This window comes from Cebidichthys violaceus, unplaced genomic scaffold (genome assembly GCF_023349555.1).
Source record: "Cebidichthys violaceus isolate CVI_PGR_0920_01 unplaced genomic scaffold, fCebVio1.0.p SCAF_7, whole genome shotgun sequence".
NCBI lineage: Eukaryota > Metazoa > Chordata > Actinopteri > Perciformes > Stichaeidae > Cebidichthys > Cebidichthys violaceus.
In genome coordinates, this window is record NW_027176927.1 from 3,344,292 (window position 1) to 3,364,290 (window position 19,999).

The 19,999-nt window shown below is 39.0% G+C and overlaps 2 protein-coding genes across 2 annotated transcripts; both read right to left on the reverse strand.

The window, feature by feature from the left end:
• Nucleotides 1–233: 233 nt before the first annotated feature.
• LOC137891451 (cytochrome P450 4B1-like) lies at nt 234–6,853 on the reverse strand. The gene is made up of 12 exons (XM_068736055.1): nt 6,548–6,853; nt 5,671–5,815; nt 5,516–5,560; nt 5,281–5,408; nt 4,967–5,091; nt 4,694–4,848; nt 4,421–4,527; nt 3,273–3,463; nt 2,998–3,131; nt 2,584–2,648; nt 2,184–2,266; nt 234–856 (listed from the first exon to the last, which is right to left on the reverse strand). Exons 1-12 carry the CDS (start codon nt 6,737–6,739, stop codon nt 679–681), a joined length of 1,548 nt encoding a protein of 515 aa, XP_068592156.1. The 5' UTR covers nt 6,740–6,853; the 3' UTR covers nt 234–678.
• Nucleotides 6,854–13,517: 6,664 nt separating this feature from the next.
• On the reverse strand, nt 13,518–19,663 carry LOC137891369 (cytochrome P450 4B1-like). The gene is made up of 12 exons (XM_068735938.1): nt 19,411–19,663; nt 18,580–18,724; nt 18,413–18,457; nt 18,178–18,305; nt 17,864–17,988; nt 17,591–17,745; nt 17,318–17,424; nt 16,225–16,415; nt 15,945–16,078; nt 15,536–15,600; nt 15,136–15,218; nt 13,518–14,072 (listed from the first exon to the last, which is right to left on the reverse strand). The coding sequence occupies exons 1-12, from the start codon at nt 19,600–19,602 to the stop codon at nt 13,895–13,897; spliced, it is 1,548 nt and encodes a 515-aa protein (XP_068592039.1). The 5' UTR covers nt 19,603–19,663; the 3' UTR covers nt 13,518–13,894.
• Nucleotides 19,664–19,999: the final 336 nt, after the last annotated feature.

Here is a 19,999-nt window from a genome sequence, read left to right on the forward strand (position 1 = left end):
GACTCAAAACTCTCTGCATTGTTTTCAGCTGTGATAAAATGTCCGTATTCCCTGAAAGGTCTTCTGAAGTTAAGTAATTCGATGGTCTCTAAGCAAACAAAGGGAACAAAGACTTCCTCGGTCTTAATTCTGGATGTATTCATTGACCAGATACCTCAGGAGTACTTTGGACCCGATTAAAATGATTTCATATAGCATAGACAAAAGTGAATGTTTACACAAAGGCAGCACACTTTAAAGTTGTAAGAGCTTTATTCTTTGATCGGTAGTGTGAAAGTTCATGTTACGTTCTCATGAATGCGAGGAAAAAAAAAAAAAGGGAAAAAAAAAAAATCTGCAAAATCTTTTTGTGCTTTGACCTGTTCTTTGACCATCAACCACTACAAAAACTGAGAACCACTAAATATATTATGTTGGATATTGCATTTACAAATGAAGAAATTATTTCAAAAGGATTTGGTGCAAATGTCCTGCCACAATATAGGTCTTATTCTTATTGTCACATGTTATGTGCAAAAATGTCTTTAAAAACCGTTCCAGCAAGTAATTTATAACCAAAAATGTTCACTCACTAAATAAAATACTTTAGTTATTTATTTCATTATCAGTTAGTGATTCTTTGTCAGTGTTTTAGTAGGAAAATTCTTCATTCAGGTTGAGCATTTACCCTTTTTGCATTTACCCTTGCGGGTCTACAGGTTTGATCTTGATGTGGATGCCATTGATTGAGCGAAGCACCAATCTAGCAATTAACTTGGGTTCCTGAGTGGGGTCCTCTATCAGCTGGTATCTCATCAGTGTCAGGGCCGTCGCCACTTTCAGCTCATTCATGGCAAAGTTCTGACCAATGCAGTTTCTGAGTGGGGAAAACAGAAACAATATGAGACATATGAGAAATGAAATGCTTTAAGGCAACATGATAAGTGGACAGCAACATTCCATAATTAGTGAATTTAATGTAAAAAAAACAAAAAAACAAAGGTTGTTGAAATTTAAATCAACAGTCAGTACTTACTAATTCTTATTATTTTTGAATGTGGGTTGACATATTAGAATAGGGTAGACAAAAATATATGGTACTAGACCTGCAGTAAATGTAGATAAGATGGAGCCCATAGTCTGTTTTTTTTTTTTGGTTTAATAGTGTTTTCTTCTGTTTGCTCAGGCATATGTTGTCACAATTTCTAAAAATAAATCCTTTGCTAAATGAAGTTGCTGGAGCCACAATGTAGTTTTTTTTTTGTTTTATTCTATCATTGAGGGAAACACAGTGAATGTATACATGCAGTTCTAACATTGAACACAGGGTTGAGCATTAATGTAGAGGGTTAGGTGCATATAGGTAAGCGCTTGGTGATGAGAATCAGCTGTGTGTGTGTGTGTGTGTGTGTGTGTGTGTGTGTGTGTGTGTGTGTGTGTGTGTGTGTGTGTGTGTGTGTGTGTGTGTGTGTGTGTGTGTGTGTGTGGAAGGGAAGCTAACAGTGTTTTATCCTGTTGTGTGGTGTTCTGTAACCTGTTGGTGTGAGAGCGTGACTGGCATGCTCAGATTCATTGGTAGGAATAAGATTGACCAATGCTGATTTAATGCTGTGGTGACAATGTGAAAGGGAACAAATGGATCAACGGATTAGAGATGCAGAGTACCGGACAGTGATTCGTTTGTAGCCTAGAACACTCGTCCGAACAAGTTCTCCCGTTCGCCTCTCTGTGCCGTACAGATACAATTAGATGTTCTTTAAAGTCAATACAGAGGTGATATTTGCAATGTGTGCAACTTCTGAGTTATAATCTTTAACTAGCAACAAACTTTTCCAAATTGGTTCTTACTGCAGGGCAATTGTATCGTAAAGTTGAACTTTTATGTTGCCCATAAATCCATGTTCAGTCAACGATTGCATTTTTTTCTGCTTGTAGCTATAGTTGTTTACCAAAATCCAAAGATTTGCAGAAGGTATTTCCTTTTGGGGCTTTGTGCATTGCTTTGAATTGGATCGATCCAAAGTTACACTGAGCTCTCTTGTTTACTGCGACCCCAGTTTGTAAACAGTTTGTATTGTGTTGATGAAAAGGGGTTACACATTCACATACTGTACAGACTCATAAGATGGATAAATGATTAGACAGAGAGTAGTTGTAACCCTAGTTCATAGTGAGCTAGTCCAAATGATCAGATGAGGACAAACCTTGGTCCCGCTGAGAAGGGCACGAATGCATGTGGAGACCTGCTGGAAACATTCTCCGGAAGAAAACGCAGTGGGTCAAACACCTGTTTCGACACAAGATAAAAAGAAAGGGCATAAATCACTAATTTTTCTTAATTTGTTCCCTGAAAATCTTTTGAGTTTATGCCCACTCACACCCCTAATACAGTGAGAGAGTACACAGTGGCAGATCTTCTGGAACCAGCTCACTATAAGGTTAGCTTTAATTCTGCACCAATTTAATGTCACTGTTTATGTAGATGCAGGGTGTTGGGCCACCACAGCAACAAGGGACCATAAGTTTACTGTTATCATTGATTCTATGTACACCATGCAGTGAGTCAGCTCAGGTGATTTGCTCAGGATGATCTTCTCGACTTACATCAGGGTTTTCCCAGACAGCTGCATTCCTGTGAATCCCAAACACACTTGTTCCAATAAGACAACCTGCAAATGAGAAAAAATAAAGTGGGTTTTGGTTTGTGTAGAGACTGTAAAACAAGGAGTACTAAAGCAAATAGACTAGTGTTTTAATATATTGAATATTTTTTGGAACCTGCTAAAACCATTTAAAGCATGTGGGTTAAAGGGTTGATGTATGCTGTATGTTGTGCAAGCCTGACTTAGGCCAAAGGTCCATTGTGAAAAAACAATCTGAGACTTAACCAATACAAGTACCAATACAATACAATATATTCTTCCAGTGAGGTCAAAGTTATTATATAATCAAGAGTATGCTGCTTCACCTAGGCAACATACTCGAGAGTCCTGATGTGAAAAAACAGTAACAACAAACCTTTTGGCAAAGACCTTCCATCAAAAAAGGTCATGGGTTTGGTGGTCATTCTAGATATTCCTGGTACAGGAGGGTAAAGGCGGAGGGATTCTTTTATGCACATTGTAGTGTATGGAATTTTACTGAGATCCTCCCTTTAAAGCAAGACAGACACGCGTTAGTTGTCAATATTCTAGGATTAGGTGAGCCTAAAGCTCACCTAATCCAGCTGTTGTGACTCTGACCGGCACTGACTTGCATTGCACATGGAAATGTTGTCAACATTGTAAGCCTACCACGCAAAGGTGTCCTTGCCATCCAGAGCTTGAATGATCTCTTCCCTGCAAAGCTTCTGGTGTTCCGGGTTGCAGGCCATGGAGTAGAGGATGAAAGACAAGCCACTGGCTGTGGTGTCATGGCCCTCAAACATGAAGGTGTCCACCTCTGCTCGTATATCTTCATCCGACAGACCCTGCTCATTCTCATCCTGATGGTGAGATAATAGACAGAAATGTAAAAAAAAAGACAAATTAAGCACGCCGTTTGTGAATGTGCCACTACTACTACTACTACTACTACTACTACTACTACTACTACTACATACTGCATTTGTAAAGAACTACATAAAGTCATGTACTTGACAAGTCCTGTACTTGACAATGAAACCATTGTAAAAGAACAAATAAAATACAAAGATAAAAGGACAATGGCAGTCAGGTGAGTGCTGAGTTGTGGAAGTCACAGAAACAGGTGACAGCAGAAATCTCATCAGGTCAAAAGGTAGAGCACTTGAGTGTGTTTAGAGGGAGGAGATTCAATGTGTTTTTTTGGGTGGGAAACAGCAATGATACACCAAGTTAGTTTTCACCTAAGGACAATATAATCTTTGATCTAAGAACGTGTTATTCTACAGCAAGAGACATCTACGGTCAGAAAATCAAGCTGGTGGAGCACTAGTTAAACCATAAGGCAAGTCAGACACTGGAAGCTCATGGATGTTTAGAGCAAGAAGAAGCTTTGTATGGCCAACATTGTCTTATTTATTTAAAAAAATGATTTATTTATTTTTTTACTCCAGGCTGCTGCTCAAGAGTGCCTCATAAGTGGACACAATGCCTACTATCTTAGTTGTTGGTGAAGTGTTTTAAACCTTGGCTGGACATCAGTGACTTTGAGCTTAAAATGCTGTCTGTCCTAATGAATTGATGGCTGTATATTGTTTGCTGTTTTTAAGTTCCATTGCTGCTACTCTAAGGCTGTTTATGCTTTAAATGACTCAATACTGTTATTCAAACTGTTTTCTCTGTAGAGGATGTTGTAGCAGTTGGTATGTAAGAGCAGTTTACAGGTTTGTGGTTTAGTACAGATGTCGTGATGTTGTGCAAAAGTGAGCATGTGTACATTTCTGGATTCAGTGGATGGGAGCTGATATCACATAACATACTCTTGCTAAGAGAAGGATGTCCAGAAAGTCCATGTTTCTCTTGGTCTGCATGTGATCCAGCTTGTTCTCCTCCTTTAGTTCTTCTCTCCTCTTTCGTATGACTTCCTCTTCAAAAAGGACAAGACACTGAATGAGTATTTGCAGACTAACTCTTAAAATGCAGCAACGTGTAAAATAATATATTATAAACCGAAAGCTTAGTGTGGGTATGCTATATTGCAAATTGATCAAATCCAGTATGATTGATATTTGGCAATTGTTTGAAGATCTTACCTGTATGTCTGTGAGTCACCCTGCATGCTTTTCTAAATCTGAAGCCATGTGGACTGAGGTAGAAAATGAGGTCATTGTGGTACGGAAATGTCCGGAGCCTCAGGTTAATGAGGTTACTGAGGTCATACACTGCTTTGATGTATGCATTTATTCCACTGAAATGAGAAGGTAGGCAATCATTTAAAGCTCAATGATGAATGATTCAGACAGCTGAAGCAGCAAACATTTGAGAACCAAGACCAGAACTTGTGAAAAAGTTTGTTATGGATTCACCTCTCCGTCTGACAGTTGCTGTTGTCGCTGAAGGCACACTTCAAGATGGTGTCTAGTGTCATAAGGCTCACGTGGTTAAACAACTCAAAGGACTCATTGCTGTTTGCATATCTTTCCCATTTGTCCTGGCAACATTGAGAGAACAGATGTGACATCTCTGCAGGAGACGGAAAACAAAACTCCAACACACTCATTGGCTCAACCAACTTAGACACACAAGTTTGTCGTCTTGATTTTCTAAACATTAGTAATCCATTATGGTCTGTGTTGACTTATGAATTGTGATTGACACAACTGAACCGTCAGTTACATACCAGCATAGTTTTAGTAGAGTCTGACATCAGATTTATGTATGGTTTCAAAACATCATAATGGAAACCTGGGGTCAGGAGCCTTCTGTGTCTAAACCACTTCTGACCTTTTGACACCAATAAACCTTCACCTAAAGACAGAGACGGAAAGTATATGTGTCAGAGATTAACGCGCCTTAAATCAAACAACTCTGTCGGTGCCAAAATAAGCAGTAGGAGAAGGGCAAAGTGGTCTTACCAATCCAAGGCACAATGAAACGGTATGCAAAATTATCTTTTGGCTCTGTTGGGAGACAAACAAATTAAAATTATGTTACATTAACCTTTGGTTGTAAAAACATGTAGCCAATGTGGTGTGTGATATCAGTAATGATAATAATAATAATCGCTCACCTGTTGATTTGAATACCGTTTTCACATAATCCGGATGTTGAATGTTGAGGACACAAACAAATGGACCAAACCACAATGGGAAAGCATAATGGTACTGCTGTGCCCATCTCACAACCCTGAACAAGTCCTTCCCATCTTGTTTAAACTGAAAGAAAAATGTACTCATATAGGAAGCTTAACAAACCCTGTCTGTCATGTAGCTGAAGGAGGACAGTTGGTTCGCCTGCACTCTAATGTGCAGAAGTAAAGTCAAAGTAGCAAAACCACAATATTAAAAATTACTCAATTACAAGTTTAAGTCTTGCATTCAAAATCTTACTTAAATGAAAATCAGTAATACATTATGAAAAATGTACTTCAGTATCCAAAGTAAAAGTACTCTTTGTGAATGGTCTTTACAAAGTTGGATATATATAATAGAGACTAGATCCAGGTGAAGTTAATTTGAGCTATTTCTTAAATGCTGTGTATTCAAAATGACATCGTTTTTTTACAGGTTGCATGTTTTTTCATTTACTTTACTCATTTCCTAAATCAGGGACAACACACATTAACAATGAAAAACATGTACATGTGTCTGATGAAGCCAAAAGGCTAATAACTAAGATATTTATCTGCAAAGAAACTTAAAACAAAATATATAATAGTGTAAAAAGTACCCTTTAATATTTAACAGTGTAAATAGAAATACTGGTACCTCATGCATAAATCAAAATAGTTTTTTGCACTCATTTACTTATTACGTATTATTTGTGTTTACTGTAAAGCGCTTTGTAACTTTGATTTGAAAGGTGCTAAACGGCCCATACGTTATGTTTACAGTAGTAATATTTCACAGATACACGTAGTTGGAGTTGCTACTACGGAAATGAATTACCTCCTTTATGTTTCCAAAGAGCCAGTGTGCAGGTGGTCCCGGAAAAGCTTCAACGCTTCGAAGCGCGTATCTTCTTTGGGCGAGTAAGATCGTACATTTGTAGGCGACAGCAACAAGACAAAGTAGGGCGAACAAGTGATGCATTTGAGGCCAGCCAAAAAAAGGTTTCGCGAAAGCCGCAGCTGACTCCATTGCGATTGAGCCCGAGCCTCGCTGGAGCAAAAAAACTCCAACGGGCGAGATCCTGCTCGTGGCAGTGGCACCGCAGTGGCTAGTCTGTGGTAAGCGTCAGTCAGGTGTCAGGACTGTGGCAAGCGAGCGACACTCTTCTGTGGTGTTTATCGGCAGCTTGCATCCGTTTTGTTGCATTACTGCCATCTTCCGGTTTCAATCAGTTCGTATGTTCACAACTACTAGACTTTCCACGTCAGTCCCGTTGCTCGCAAAAAAATTGTGAAGCACCTGCTTCCCTGATTACTTGATCCCCACTCCAGGATGTCATTCAGCTCTCTTCCTCTCATCCCTTGTCTCTGCATTTCTCCCAGCATGCCCCTCCTTTCTGAGCTGTGTCTACTACAGGAGGTGATGACATGTTGCACAGTTTCTGCTGCCTGACAGTGCTCACAGAGACCGGTTGGATGTTTCCCTATCATGTGTAGTGTGCTGCGTAGATTGCTGTGTCCTATTCTTAATCTTGATATTGTAACTTCTTCTCTCCTGTCTCCTCCCCTATATCTTACACTGCTCACTTTACTCTGAATTGAATGTAGGTGTCTCCCCCTCGTCTCCTGGTCCCAGTGTTGTTGCCATACTTTGTTGATATTTTTCCTGATGATGCTTTTTCCCTCTGCTTTGGATAACTTGATACAGATGTCTACTTTGTTTTCCTTCAGCGCTTGTTTGGCTAATTTGTCCACTTTTTCATTTCCTCTGATACCTACATGGGCCGGTATCCATATAAATACAACTTCAGTTCCTCGTTCTATTGCTTTAGAGTGAATTGACATTATTTTTAATCGCAGATCTTGTTGAGTATTGGACATACCTGACTTCAGACTAACAAGTGCAGATATGGAGTCACTGCAAATAAGGACTTTGCCTGGTCTGTGTTGTTCAACCCACTCTAGGGCCAAACAAATGGCATACAACTCAACTGTATACACAGCTAAAAAATTCGAAGTGCGCTTAAATATTTAAACTTTGTGACTAGGAATTGCAACAGCAGATCCTGTACTGTCTGTAGCTGGATCTTTTGATCCATCAATAAAAACATGCACATGTTCTGAGTATTTTTTATCTGTGTATTCATAGAACTCACTCACTAAATTTGTATTTCTTTGTCTTACCTAAATTTGCATCAACTCCATGTCCACCTCTGGTTCTTTAAGCAGCCACACAGGAGTTACTGGCCACATGACAGTAGGGCAAAGCTCTATATCAGAGACTCCTAGGCTTCTTGCTGTTGCTTCTCCAACCCAGCCAAAACCTGTCTTTGGTACTTTATGTCTTTCCCAACACGCCTGTAATACTTTTTTAGTTGGATGATTATCTTCATGACCTCTCAGATTTATCCAATAATTAACCAACAGTTGTTTTCTGCGAAGACACAATGGCATTTCTCCTGTCTCTACTTGGATGGCGCACACAGGTGATGTTCTTACTGCCCCTGTACAGATTCTAAGGGCCCTGGTCTGGATAACATCTAGCTGTTTAAGTGCGGTTTCTGATGCTGAACCATATGCTATACTACTATAATCTAATCTGGATTTAATTAGAGCTTTATAAATGTGTATCAGGGATGCAACCTCTGCTCCCCAGTCCAACCCTACCAGACATCTCATTACATTTATAACTTTTTTAGATTTATCACTAACGTTTTTTATGTGGTCTTTCCATGTTAATCTGCTGTCAAAGTGTACTCCTAAAAACCGAAATGACTCTACTATTTCTAACTTGTTTTCATACAGACTCAGCTGAAAGTTTCCCCTAGTTCTCCATCTCGTAAAGAACATTACTTTCGTTTTTTCTGATGAGAATTTAAATCGCCATTTCTTTCCCCATATTTCAACTTGTTTTATCCCTTCTTGCAGTTTTTGAACAATATGTTTCAAGTTTCTTCCTTTTTTCTATAAAGCCCCATCATCTGCAAATAATGACCTTCCCATATCTGATGAGACCGTTCCAAAGATGTAATTTATTGCAATTGAAAATAGTATAGGACTTACCACACTCCCTTGTGGAGTCCCATTTTCTACCTCATATTTCCTTGACCTTTCAGCTCCTACTTTTACCTGGATAGTTCTTTTATTTAAAAAGTCCATTATCCAATTAAACAGTTTTCCCCTGATTCCCATTAAATGCATTTTTATCAAAAGACCTTCCCTCCATAGCATATCATAAGCCTTTTCTACATCAAAAAACACTGCTGCCACAGTTTCTTTATTAACCTGTGCCTTTCTTACCTCATCTTCTAAACATAAAATTGAATCCAAGGTTCCCCTACCTTTCCTAAATCCACTCTGACACCCTACTAATATCTGTTGTTTCTCTAAATAATACATTCATTTTTCGTTTACCATGCGTTCCATGAGTTTACATATATGTGATGTTAGGGCAATTGGTCTATAATTTGATGGGTTACTTGCATCTTTCCCTGGCTTCCTTATGGGGACAATAACGGCCTCCTTCCACATTGCTGGTATGGTACCTTCCTCCCACACTTTATTATACAAAGTTCATAACTTATTCAGCCCATCTCCACTTAATTGCTTTACCATAATATAACATATTTCATCATTTCCTGGGGCAGTCATTCCAGCTTTAGCAACTGCTCTTTTTAACTCCCCCATTGTAAATGGCACACTCAATTCATCTTCAGTATTCTCCTTCTTCCTCAAGGCCTCCCTGTTTTCAAATCTTGTTTGCTCTCTAATTAGTTTTCCTTCGTCAGATACATTGTCAGTGCTGTGTATCTTTACAAAAGTATTAACCAATATCTCAGCTTTCTCTTTATTAGTCACCGCTACTTCTTTCCCAGTTGTTAGCACAGAATAACTCCACTCTCTTCTGTGCCCTCCCATCTTTCTAATCATCCCCCACACTTCTCCTACTGGGGTTGTATTTCCAACTGTGTCACAAAACTTCCTCCAATATGTCCTTTTTGCCTGCCTTATTGTCTTTCTCACTAATGCCTGAGCCTTTTTGAACTGTATCATATCCTGAAAGTTATGAGTTCTTTTCATTAATTTAAATGCCCTGTTTCTATTTCTAATTGCCTCTTTACAAGTATTGTTCCACCATGGAACTGCTTTTCTGCTTGTTTTTCCTTTACTTTTTGGGATAGATTCTAGAGCAGCTGTCATAATGCCTTCTGTTATCATATCATTTAGAGTTTCTATAGGCATATCATCATTAATCTTACTCAGATGACCATCACTCTCTTCCTTAAATCTCTTGCAGTTGGCTTTCCCAAAAACCCATTTTCCACCCGTCGTCTTCCGTTACTGATGTATGAATATTTATTTTACAGAATATCGGGTAGTGATCACTGCCTATGGTTCCTTCATGATACGCTTTCCAATCACACACTGCAGCAATGTTATTAGAAGCTAGTGTTAGGTCTAGTACAGACTCCTTTCCTGTATTGATGCGAGCGACACTCGTTCGGCACCAGTCAAGAAGCTGCCGAGCTGAGCGGGCGGAGCCACATTTTCTGAGAACACCCATTGTTGTTAGGTCAGCTGCCATAAATCAGTTTTATCATCATTGTATGGATTTTAGTTGAGTCACCTGAGCCACCCGTTCTCTGTACCACGTTGTACTTTTTTTGTTTCTCATTCATTTTATTTAAGTATGATTTTGCTGGTTTTGAAACAAAAGGGAACATAATACACTCTTTCCAAATTATTACTTACAACAATCGGCTAAAATAATGAAAATAAATCATCCGTTTTATTATCATTTAAAATATAAAAACGTTTTAAAATTACAACTCATAAAAAGTCCAATCCAAAAATACATGTCTGAAAATATATTCACTCTTCCTCTGCTTATATGTAGATGTCAGTAGACGCCACGAGCTGCCAGTGCCAATAGTTTTCACAGGAGTGCCGCCACTAGTCAGAGGAGTGCCACTAGTAGTCAGAGGAGTGCCGCCACTAGTCAGAGGAGTGTCGCTACTTGTCAGAGGAGTGCCACCACTAGTCAGAGGAGTGCCACTAGTAGTCAGAGGAGTGCCACTAGTAGTCAGAGGAGTGCCACCACTAGTCAGAGGAGTGCCGCCACTAGTCAGAGGAGTGTCGCTACTTGTCAGAGGAGTGCCACTAGTAGTCAGAGGAGTGCCACCACTAGTCAGAGGAGTGTCGCTACTTGTCAGAGGAGTGCCACCACTAGTCAGAGGAGTGCCACTAGTAGTCAGAGGAGTGCCACTAGTAGTCAGAGGAGTGCCACCACTAGTCAGAGGAGTGCCGCCACTAGTCAGAGGAGTGTCGCTACTTGTCAGAGGAGTGCCACTAGTAGTCAGAGGAGTGCCACCACTAGTCAGAGGAGTGCCACCACTAGTCAGAGGAGTGCCGCTACTTGTCACAGGAGTGCCATTAGTAGTCAGAGGAGTGCCGCCACTAGTCAGAGGAGTGCCGCTACTTGTCACAGGAGTGCCATTAGTAGTCAGAGGAGTGCCACCACTAGTCAGAGGAGTGCCACTAGTAGTCAGAGGAGTGCCACCACTAGTCAGAGGAGTGCCACTAGTAGTCAGAGGAGTGCTACCAGTAATCAGAGGAGTGTGCCCCCCTGGTCCGTGTACATTTTGATAGTCTGTTTTATGGTTTCTTTTTTTTTTTCTTTTGAAGAGTGATGCAAATCAAGACAGGTGGTCCGGAAGGAAACAAATTTCAAAATAAAAGTCAAGGCAATAGAATGACCGTATGCAAGAAAATTGTTAGTCTATGATGCAAGCACATACCAGGGTAACATTAGAAGAAAAGAAAAAATATATAAATAAACAAACGTGGGCCGATGGCAGTATGTTAGCAACAATAGTTGACTATGCACCATTTCCTCCAAAATCTAATCTGAATTTTGACAAATTGTCTCAAAAATGTGATTTGAAGTTAGCTCATGCATGCAATTTTGAAGGGCTTTAATGCTGATGAAATGCTACATCAGAATGTCCTGGTTATCTCTGAGTGAAACCTTGAGATGTTCTGCTATCAACCTGAGGTGAAATGATTTTGTAACTATGCTCCGTTTCCATTTCAAATTTGAAGGGCTTTAATTTTGAAATGCTACATCAGAATGTCCTGGTTTTCTCTGAGTGAAACCATGAGATGTTCTGCTATCAAGAGGTGAAATGATTTTGTAACTATGCACCGTTTCCTCCAATTCTTTTTAATTTTTTTTACTAATCACTTTTTTTTTTTTTTTTTAAATTCACTCCGTCAGTGTTTTGATAATGCTGTTAAACAAATGGCAGAAAAATGACTTTTATATGACATCATGAAAAGTAAAAAACAAATAATGGTAAAATAAATATTTCTCTACTGAACTGTGCAATAAATGTAATTTCCCTATGATTCCAAGCATTTTTATAATCAAAATTGCTTTGCGCATGTCCTGTTCAAATAAAGCTTAGACACGCGAGGTGAGGCTTACAATGTTCCTATATCATCAAAGGGGGGCTTGACAGAAAAAGTTTGGGAACCACTGGGTTAGACCAATAGGACATCAACTCAAGTGTTTTGTATTTGTCCAACAAGCCACTAGATGGTGACTTGTGCACAATGGTCAAAGTTGTCAGTGAGGTGGAGCTGCAGACTTGCAGGTACTATTGTTCATGGCCTGTTGCACCAACATTTCAAAATCTATACGACATCTCTGAAAGTGATGATGCAAATTGATTTGGATTCTTCTGCAGATAAGCCACTTGCCCTGTTCAAACAGTATGTCTATCACATCTTTTTCTAATATACATATTGAGTTTTAAATGGTTTGTAGTATATTGTAAATACAAAAATGTTACAGTTTTCTATGTTGGCAGGTAATTGGACTATTATGTAGTAACAGAATATAGTTTTAAATTGGAACGGCAGCACAGTATCAAATACCAACTCGGCTGCAAAATTTTAAAAATGCTCGTCAAAACACAAAAGGTTTGGATTTAGTATGTTTTGATGGTCATGTAGAGTGTTAATATCTCTCTTGCAGAAGAGTACAGTGCTGTTTATACAGTGAACTGTTCATATTTAGTTTGCCCCGAACTGACTTGAGACATAGGAACCATCTTTGCACAGCAACAGAATATCATAGTTACTCATGTCACACATTTGGAACATTATGTAACTGGTTGTAATTCCCAAGTGTAAAGGTCCCATGAAATGGTATTCTCACTTAATTGTTCCCGTTTGAGAGAGGCATGAGACTGCAAGCTGTCAATCTTATTTTAAACAAATAGGCAAGTAGTTATAAGGAAGGCTGAGTTGATGGAACATGCAGAAAGATTGGATGATTAACGGTTGGACTTTTTAAGTTCTTTGGGATAGCATTAAGTCAGCACTAAAGACGAGCCGTTTCATAGAAAGTTCAAGTGGCCATTTCATGGGATCTTATAAGTGAAAGGTTGAAGATCAGAAATCAACAAAAGACGAGGTGTTTCACTTTTACAAACTGTGCTGGTGACTTTTTGTCCTTGTGGATTTTGTAATCATATGACTGTAAATAAAAAATGAATTACTTTTGACTCAAAACTCTCTGCAGTGTTTTCAGCTGTGATAAAATGTCCGTATTCCCTGAAAGGTCTTCTGAAGTTCAGTAATTCGATGGTCTCTAAGCAAACAAAGGGAACAAAGACTTCCTCGGTCTTAATTCTGGATGTATTCATTGACCAGATACCTCAGGAGTACTTTGGACCCGATTAAAATGATTTCATATAGCATAGACAAAAGTGAATGTTTACACAAAGGCAGCACACTTTAAAGTTTTAAGAGCTTTATTTTTTGATCAGTAGTGTGAAAGTTCATGTTACGTTCTCATGAACACAAGATAAAAAAATCAGCTAAAGCTTTTGGTGGTTTGACCTGACAGCCATCAACCACTACAAAAACTGAGAACCACTAAATATATCATGTTGGATAATGCATTTACAAATGAAGAAATTATTTCAAACTGATTTGGTGCAAATGTCCTGCCACAATATAGGTCTTATTCTTATTGTCACATGTTAAGTGCAAAAATGTTCACTCATAAATAAGATACTTTAGAGTTATTTATTTCATTATTATCCATTAGTGATTCTTTGTCAGTGTTTTAGTAGGAAAATTCTTCATTCAGGTTGAGCATTTATCCTTTTTGCATTTACCCTTGCGGGTCTACAGGTTTGATCTTGATGTGGATGCCATTGATTGAGCGAAGCACCACTCTAGCAATTAACTTGGGTTCCTGAGTGGGGTCCTCTATCAACTGGTATCTCATCAGTGTCAGGGCCGTCGCCACTTTCAGCTCATTCATGGCAAAGTTCTGACCAATGCAGTTTCTGAGTGGGGAAAACAGAAACAATATGAGACATATGATGAGAAATGAAATGCTGTAAGGCAACATAAGAGGACAGTGGTTTGACATAATATTAGAATAGGGTAGACAAAAAGACATGGTACTAAACCTGCAGTAAATGTGGATAAGATGGAGCCCATGATCAGTTATTTGTAGTTTAATAGTGTTTTCTTCTGTTTGCTCAGACATATGTTGTCATATATCCTTAGCTAAATGAAGTTGTTGGAGCCATAATGTAGTTTGTTTGTTTTATTCTATCATTGAGGGAAACAAGGTGAATTTATACATGCAGTTCTGACATTGAACACAGGGTTGAGCACTAATGTGTATACACTGTAGGTAAGCGCCTGATGATGAGAATCAGGTGTGTGTGGAAGGGAAGCTAACAGCTTTTGACTGTCTTATAATGTTGTGTCGTGTTCTGTAACTTGTTGGTGTGAGAGCGTGACTGGCATCCTCAGATTTATTGGTAGGAATAAGATTAAACAATGCTGATTTAATGCTGTGGCGACAATGTGAAATGGAATAAAAGGATCAAGTTCGCCCCTCAGTGCCTTACAGATAACATTAGATATTAATACAGAGGTGATATTTGCAATGTGTGCAACTTCTGAGTTATAATCTTTAACTAGCAACAAGCTTTTCCAAATTGGTTCTTACTGCAGGGCAATTGTATCGTAAAGTTGAACTTTTATGTTGCCCATGAATCCATGTTCAGTCAACGATTGCATTTTTTTCTGCTTGTAGCTATAGTTGTTTACCAAAATCCAAAGATTTGCAGAAGGTATTTCCTTTTGGGGCTTTGTGCATTGCTTTGAATTGGATCGATCCAAAGTTACACTGAGCTCTCTTGTTTACTGCGACCCCAGTTTGTAAACAGTTTGTATTGTGTTGATGAAAAGGGGTTACACATTCACATACTGTACAGACTCATAAGATGGATAAATGATTAGACAGAGAGTAGTTGTAACCCTAGTTCATAGTGAGCTAGTCCAAATGATCAGATGAGGACAGGTGAGGACAGGTGAGGACAGGTGAGGACAAACCTTGGTCCCGCTGAGAAGGGCACGAATGCATGTGGAGACCTGCTGGAAACATTCTCCGGAAGAAAACGCAGTGGGTCAAACACCTGTTTCGACACAAGATAAAAAGAAAGGGCATAAATCACTAATTTTTCTTAATTTGTTCCCTGAAAATCTTTTGAGTTTATGCCCACTCACACCCCTAATACAGTGAGAGAGTACACAGTGGCAGATCTTCTGGAACCAGCTCACTATAAGGTTAGCTTTAATTCTGCACCAATTTAATGTCACTGTTTATGTAGATGCAGGGTGTTGGGCCACCACAGCAACAAGGGACCATAAGTTTACTGTTATCATTGATTCTATGTACACCATGCAGTGAGTCAGCTCAGGTGATTTGCTCAGGATGATCTTCTCGACTTACATCAGGGTTTTCCCAGACAGCTGCATTCCTGTGCATCCCAAACACACTTGTTGTAATATTACAACCTGCAAATGAGAAAAAATAAAGTGGGTTTTGGTTTGTGAAGAGACTGTAAAACAAGGTGTACTAAAGCAAATAGACTAGCATTTTAATATATTACATTTTTTTTGGAACCTGCTAAAACCATTTAAAGCATGTGGGTTAAAGGGTTGATGTATGCTGTATGTTGTGCAAGCCTGACTTAGGCCAAAGGTCCATTAAGGAAAACCAATCTGAGACTTAAGTGACCAATACAAGTTAATCATATATTCTTCCAGTGAGGTCAAAGTTATTATATAATCAAGAGTATGCTGCTTCACCTAGGCAACATACTCGAGAGTCCTGATGTGAAAAAACAGTAACAACAAACCTTTTGGCAAAGACCTTCCATCAAAAAAGGTCATGGGTTTGGTGGTCATTCTAGATATTCCTGGTACAGGAGGGTAAAGGCGGAGGGATTCTTTTATGCACATTGTAGTGTATGGAATTTTACTGAGATCCTCCCTTTAAAGCAAGACAGACACGCGTTAGTTGTCAATATTCTAAACAAAAACAGTGACAGCCTAAAGCTCACCGAATCCAGCTGTTGTGACTCTGACCGGCACTGACTTGCATTGCACGTGGAAATGTTGTCAACATTGTAAGCCTACCACCCAAAGGTGTCCTTGCCATCCAGAGCTTGAATGATCTCTTCCCTGCAAAGCTTCTGGTGTTCCGGGTTGCAGGCCATAGAGTAGAGGATGAAAGACAAGCCACTGGCTGTGGTGTCATGGCCCTCAAACATGAAGGTGTCCACCTCTGCTCGTATATCTTCATCCGACAGACCCTGCTCATTCTCATCCTGATGGTGAGATAATAGACAGAAATGTAAAAAGAAAAGACAAAATAAGTACGCCGTTTGTGAATGTGCCACCACTACTACTACTACTACTACTACTACTACTACTACTACTACTACTACTGTATATTGAAAAGAACGTTTTAAAACAAGTACTGTAATTGACAATGAAACCATTGTAAAAGAACAAATAAAATACAAAGATAAAAGAACAATGGCAGTCAGGTGAGTGCTGAGTTGTTGAAGTCACAGAGACCAGGTTAAAGGTAGAGCACTTGAGTGTGTTTAGAGGGAGGAGATTCAATGTGTTTTTTTGGGGTGGGAAACAGCAATGATACACCATGTACCTGAGTTATAGTGGTGTCAGTGGGAAGTGTATTGTATCTTATTGGGAATACTTCCACAACAGAAATAATTTCATATTTTCCAAAATGTACCCAACACTTTGAAAGAGGCCTAATGATCGGCCTTCTGAACTGGCTGGAATGACTGCAAGTCATGGGGTGAAAGCTATTTCTCCAGCTAAATGTTGCACCTAAGGACAATATAATCTTTGATCTAACAACGTGTTATTCTGCCTCTACGGAAATCTTAGTTGTTGGTGAAGTGTTTTAAACCTTGGCTGGACATCAGTGAGCTTAAAATGCTGTCTGTCCTAATGAATTGATGGCTGTATATTGTTTGCTGTTTTTAAGTTCCATTGCTGCTACTCTAAGGCTGTTTATGCTTTAAATGACTCAATACTGTTATTCAAACTGTTTTCTCTGTAGAGGATGTTGTAGCAGTTGGTATGTAAGAGCAGTTTACAGGTTTGTGGTTTAGTACAGATGTCGTGATGTTGTGCAAAAGTGAGCATGTGTACATTTCTGGATTCAGTGGATGGGAGCTGATATCACATAACATACTCTTGCTAAGAGAAGGATGTCCAGAAAGTCCATGTTTTTCTTGGTCTGCATGTGATCCAGCTTGTTCTCCTCCTTTAGGGCTTCTCTCCTCTTTCGTATGACTTCCTCTTCAAAAAGGATAAGACACTGAATGAGTATTTGCAGACTAACTCTTGAAATGCAGCAACATGTAAAATAATATATTATAAACCGAAAGCTTAGTGTGGGTATGCTATATTGCAAATTGATCAAATCCAGTATGATTGATATTTGGCAATTGTTTGAAGATCTTACCTGTATGTCTGTGAGTCACCCTGCATGCTTTTCTAAATCTGAAGCCATGTGGACTGAGGTAGAAAATGAGGTCATTGTGGTACGGAAATGTCCGGAGCCTCAGGTTAATGAGGTTACTGAGGTCATACACTGCTTTGATGTATGCATTTATTCCACTGAAATGAGAAGGTAGGCAATCATTTAAAGCTCAATGATGAATGATTCAGACAGCTGAAGCAGCAAACATTTGAGAACCAAGACCAGAACTTGTGAAAAAGTTTGTTATGGATTCACCTCTCCGTCTGACAGTTGCTGTTGTCGCTGAAGGCACACTTCAAGATGGTGTCTAGTGTCATAAGGCTCACGTGGTTAAACAACTCAAAGGACTCATTGCTGTTTGCATATCTTTCCCATTTGTCCTGGCAACATTGAGAGAACAGATGTGACATCTCTGCAGGAGACGGAAAACAAAACTCCAACACACTCATTGGCTCAACCAACTTAGACACACAAGTTTGTCGTCTTGATTTTCTAAACATTAGTAATCCATTATGGTCTGTGTTGACTTATGAATTGTGATTGACACAACTAAACCGTCAGTTACATACCAGCATAGTTTTAGTAGAGTCTGACATCAGATTTATGTATGGTTTCAAAACATCATAATGGAAACCTGGGGTCAGGAGCCTTCTGTTTCTAAACCACTTCGGACCATTTGACACCAATAAACCTTCACCTAAAGACAGAGACGGAAAGTATATGTGTCAGTGATTAACGCGCCTTAAATCAAACAACTCTGTCGGTGCCAAAATAAGCAGTTGGAGAAGGGCAAAGTGGTCTTACCAATCCAAGGCACAAGGAAACGGTATGCTAATTTATCTTTTGGCTCTGTTGGGAGACAAACAAATTAAAATTCTGTTACATTAACCTTTGGTTGTAAAAACATGTAGCCGATGTGATGTGTGATATCAGTAAAGATAAAAACATGATAAGAATAATCGCTCACTCACCTGTTGATTTGAATACCGTTTTCACATAATCCGGATGTTGAATGTTGAGGACACAAACAAATGGACCAAACCACAATGGGAAAGCATAATTGTACTGCTGTGCCCATTTCACAGTCCTGTGCAAGTCGGTCCCATCATGTTTAAACTGAAAGAAAAATGTACACATTTAGGAAGCTTAACCAACCCTGTCTATCTAAGTAAAAGTAGCAAAACCACAATATTAAAAATTACTCAATTACAAGTTTAAGTCTTGCATTCAAAATTGTACTTAAATAAAAATCAATAATACATTATAAAAAATGTACTCCAGTGTCAAAAGTAAAAGTACTCTTTATGAATGGTTCTTTAAAAAGTTGGATATATATAATAGAGACTAGATCCAGGTGAAGTTAATTTGAGTTATTTCTTAAATGCTGTGTATTCAAAATGACATCGTTTTTTTACAGGTTGCATGTTTTTTCATTTACTTTACTCATTTCCTAAATCAGGGACAACACACATTAACAATGAAAAACATGTACATGTGTCTGATGAAGCCAAAAGGCTAATAACTATGTAAGATATTTATCTGCAAAGAAACTTAAAACAAAATATATAATAGTGTAAAAAGTACCCTTTAATATTTAACAGTGTAAATAGAAATACTGGTACCTCATGCATAAATCAAAACAGTTTTTTGCACTCATTTACTTATTACGTATTATTTGTGTTTACTGTAAAGCGCTTTGTAACTTTGATTTGAAAGGTGCTAAACGGCCCATACGTTATGATTACAGTAGTAATATTTCACAGATACACGTAGTTGCACTTGCTGCTACGGAAATTAATTACCTCCTTTATGTTTCCAAAAAGCCAGTGTGCAGGTGGTCCCGGAAAAGTTTCAACGCTTCGAAGCGCGTATCTTCTTTGGGCGAGTAAGATCGTTAATTTATAGACGACAGCAACAAGACAAAGTAGGGCGAACAAGTGATGCATTTGAGGCCAGCCAAAAAAAGGTTTCGCGAAAGCCGCAGCTGAGTCCATTGCGGTTTTGCTCGAGCCTCGCTGAAGCAAAGACTCTGTGAACGCACCGACGGTGGCCTTCAAGATGACAGAACTGCGCGCAACGAACTTTAAAGTAGGACACGGTAGTGTGACGTAATCATCGGTAGTAGACCGACTCCCAAATGGTGACTTCACGTGCTGGCGTAAATAAAGGAGTTTTGAGAATGAAAGATTTTAAGGACAAATTATCTTCGTTATTTTTTTCAGAGCCCTATAGTTAGCTTGTTTTGCCCACATCTGATTCACATTGCTCATGTCATGTAAACTTTTCCACTGTTACACTTTCCAGACACTGTGCCCGTTATCAGTGTCTGCTCTGTGTTAACCTAAATAATCTTTGAGTACTCTAATAAACCCTTAGCACTGTTAATGCAGA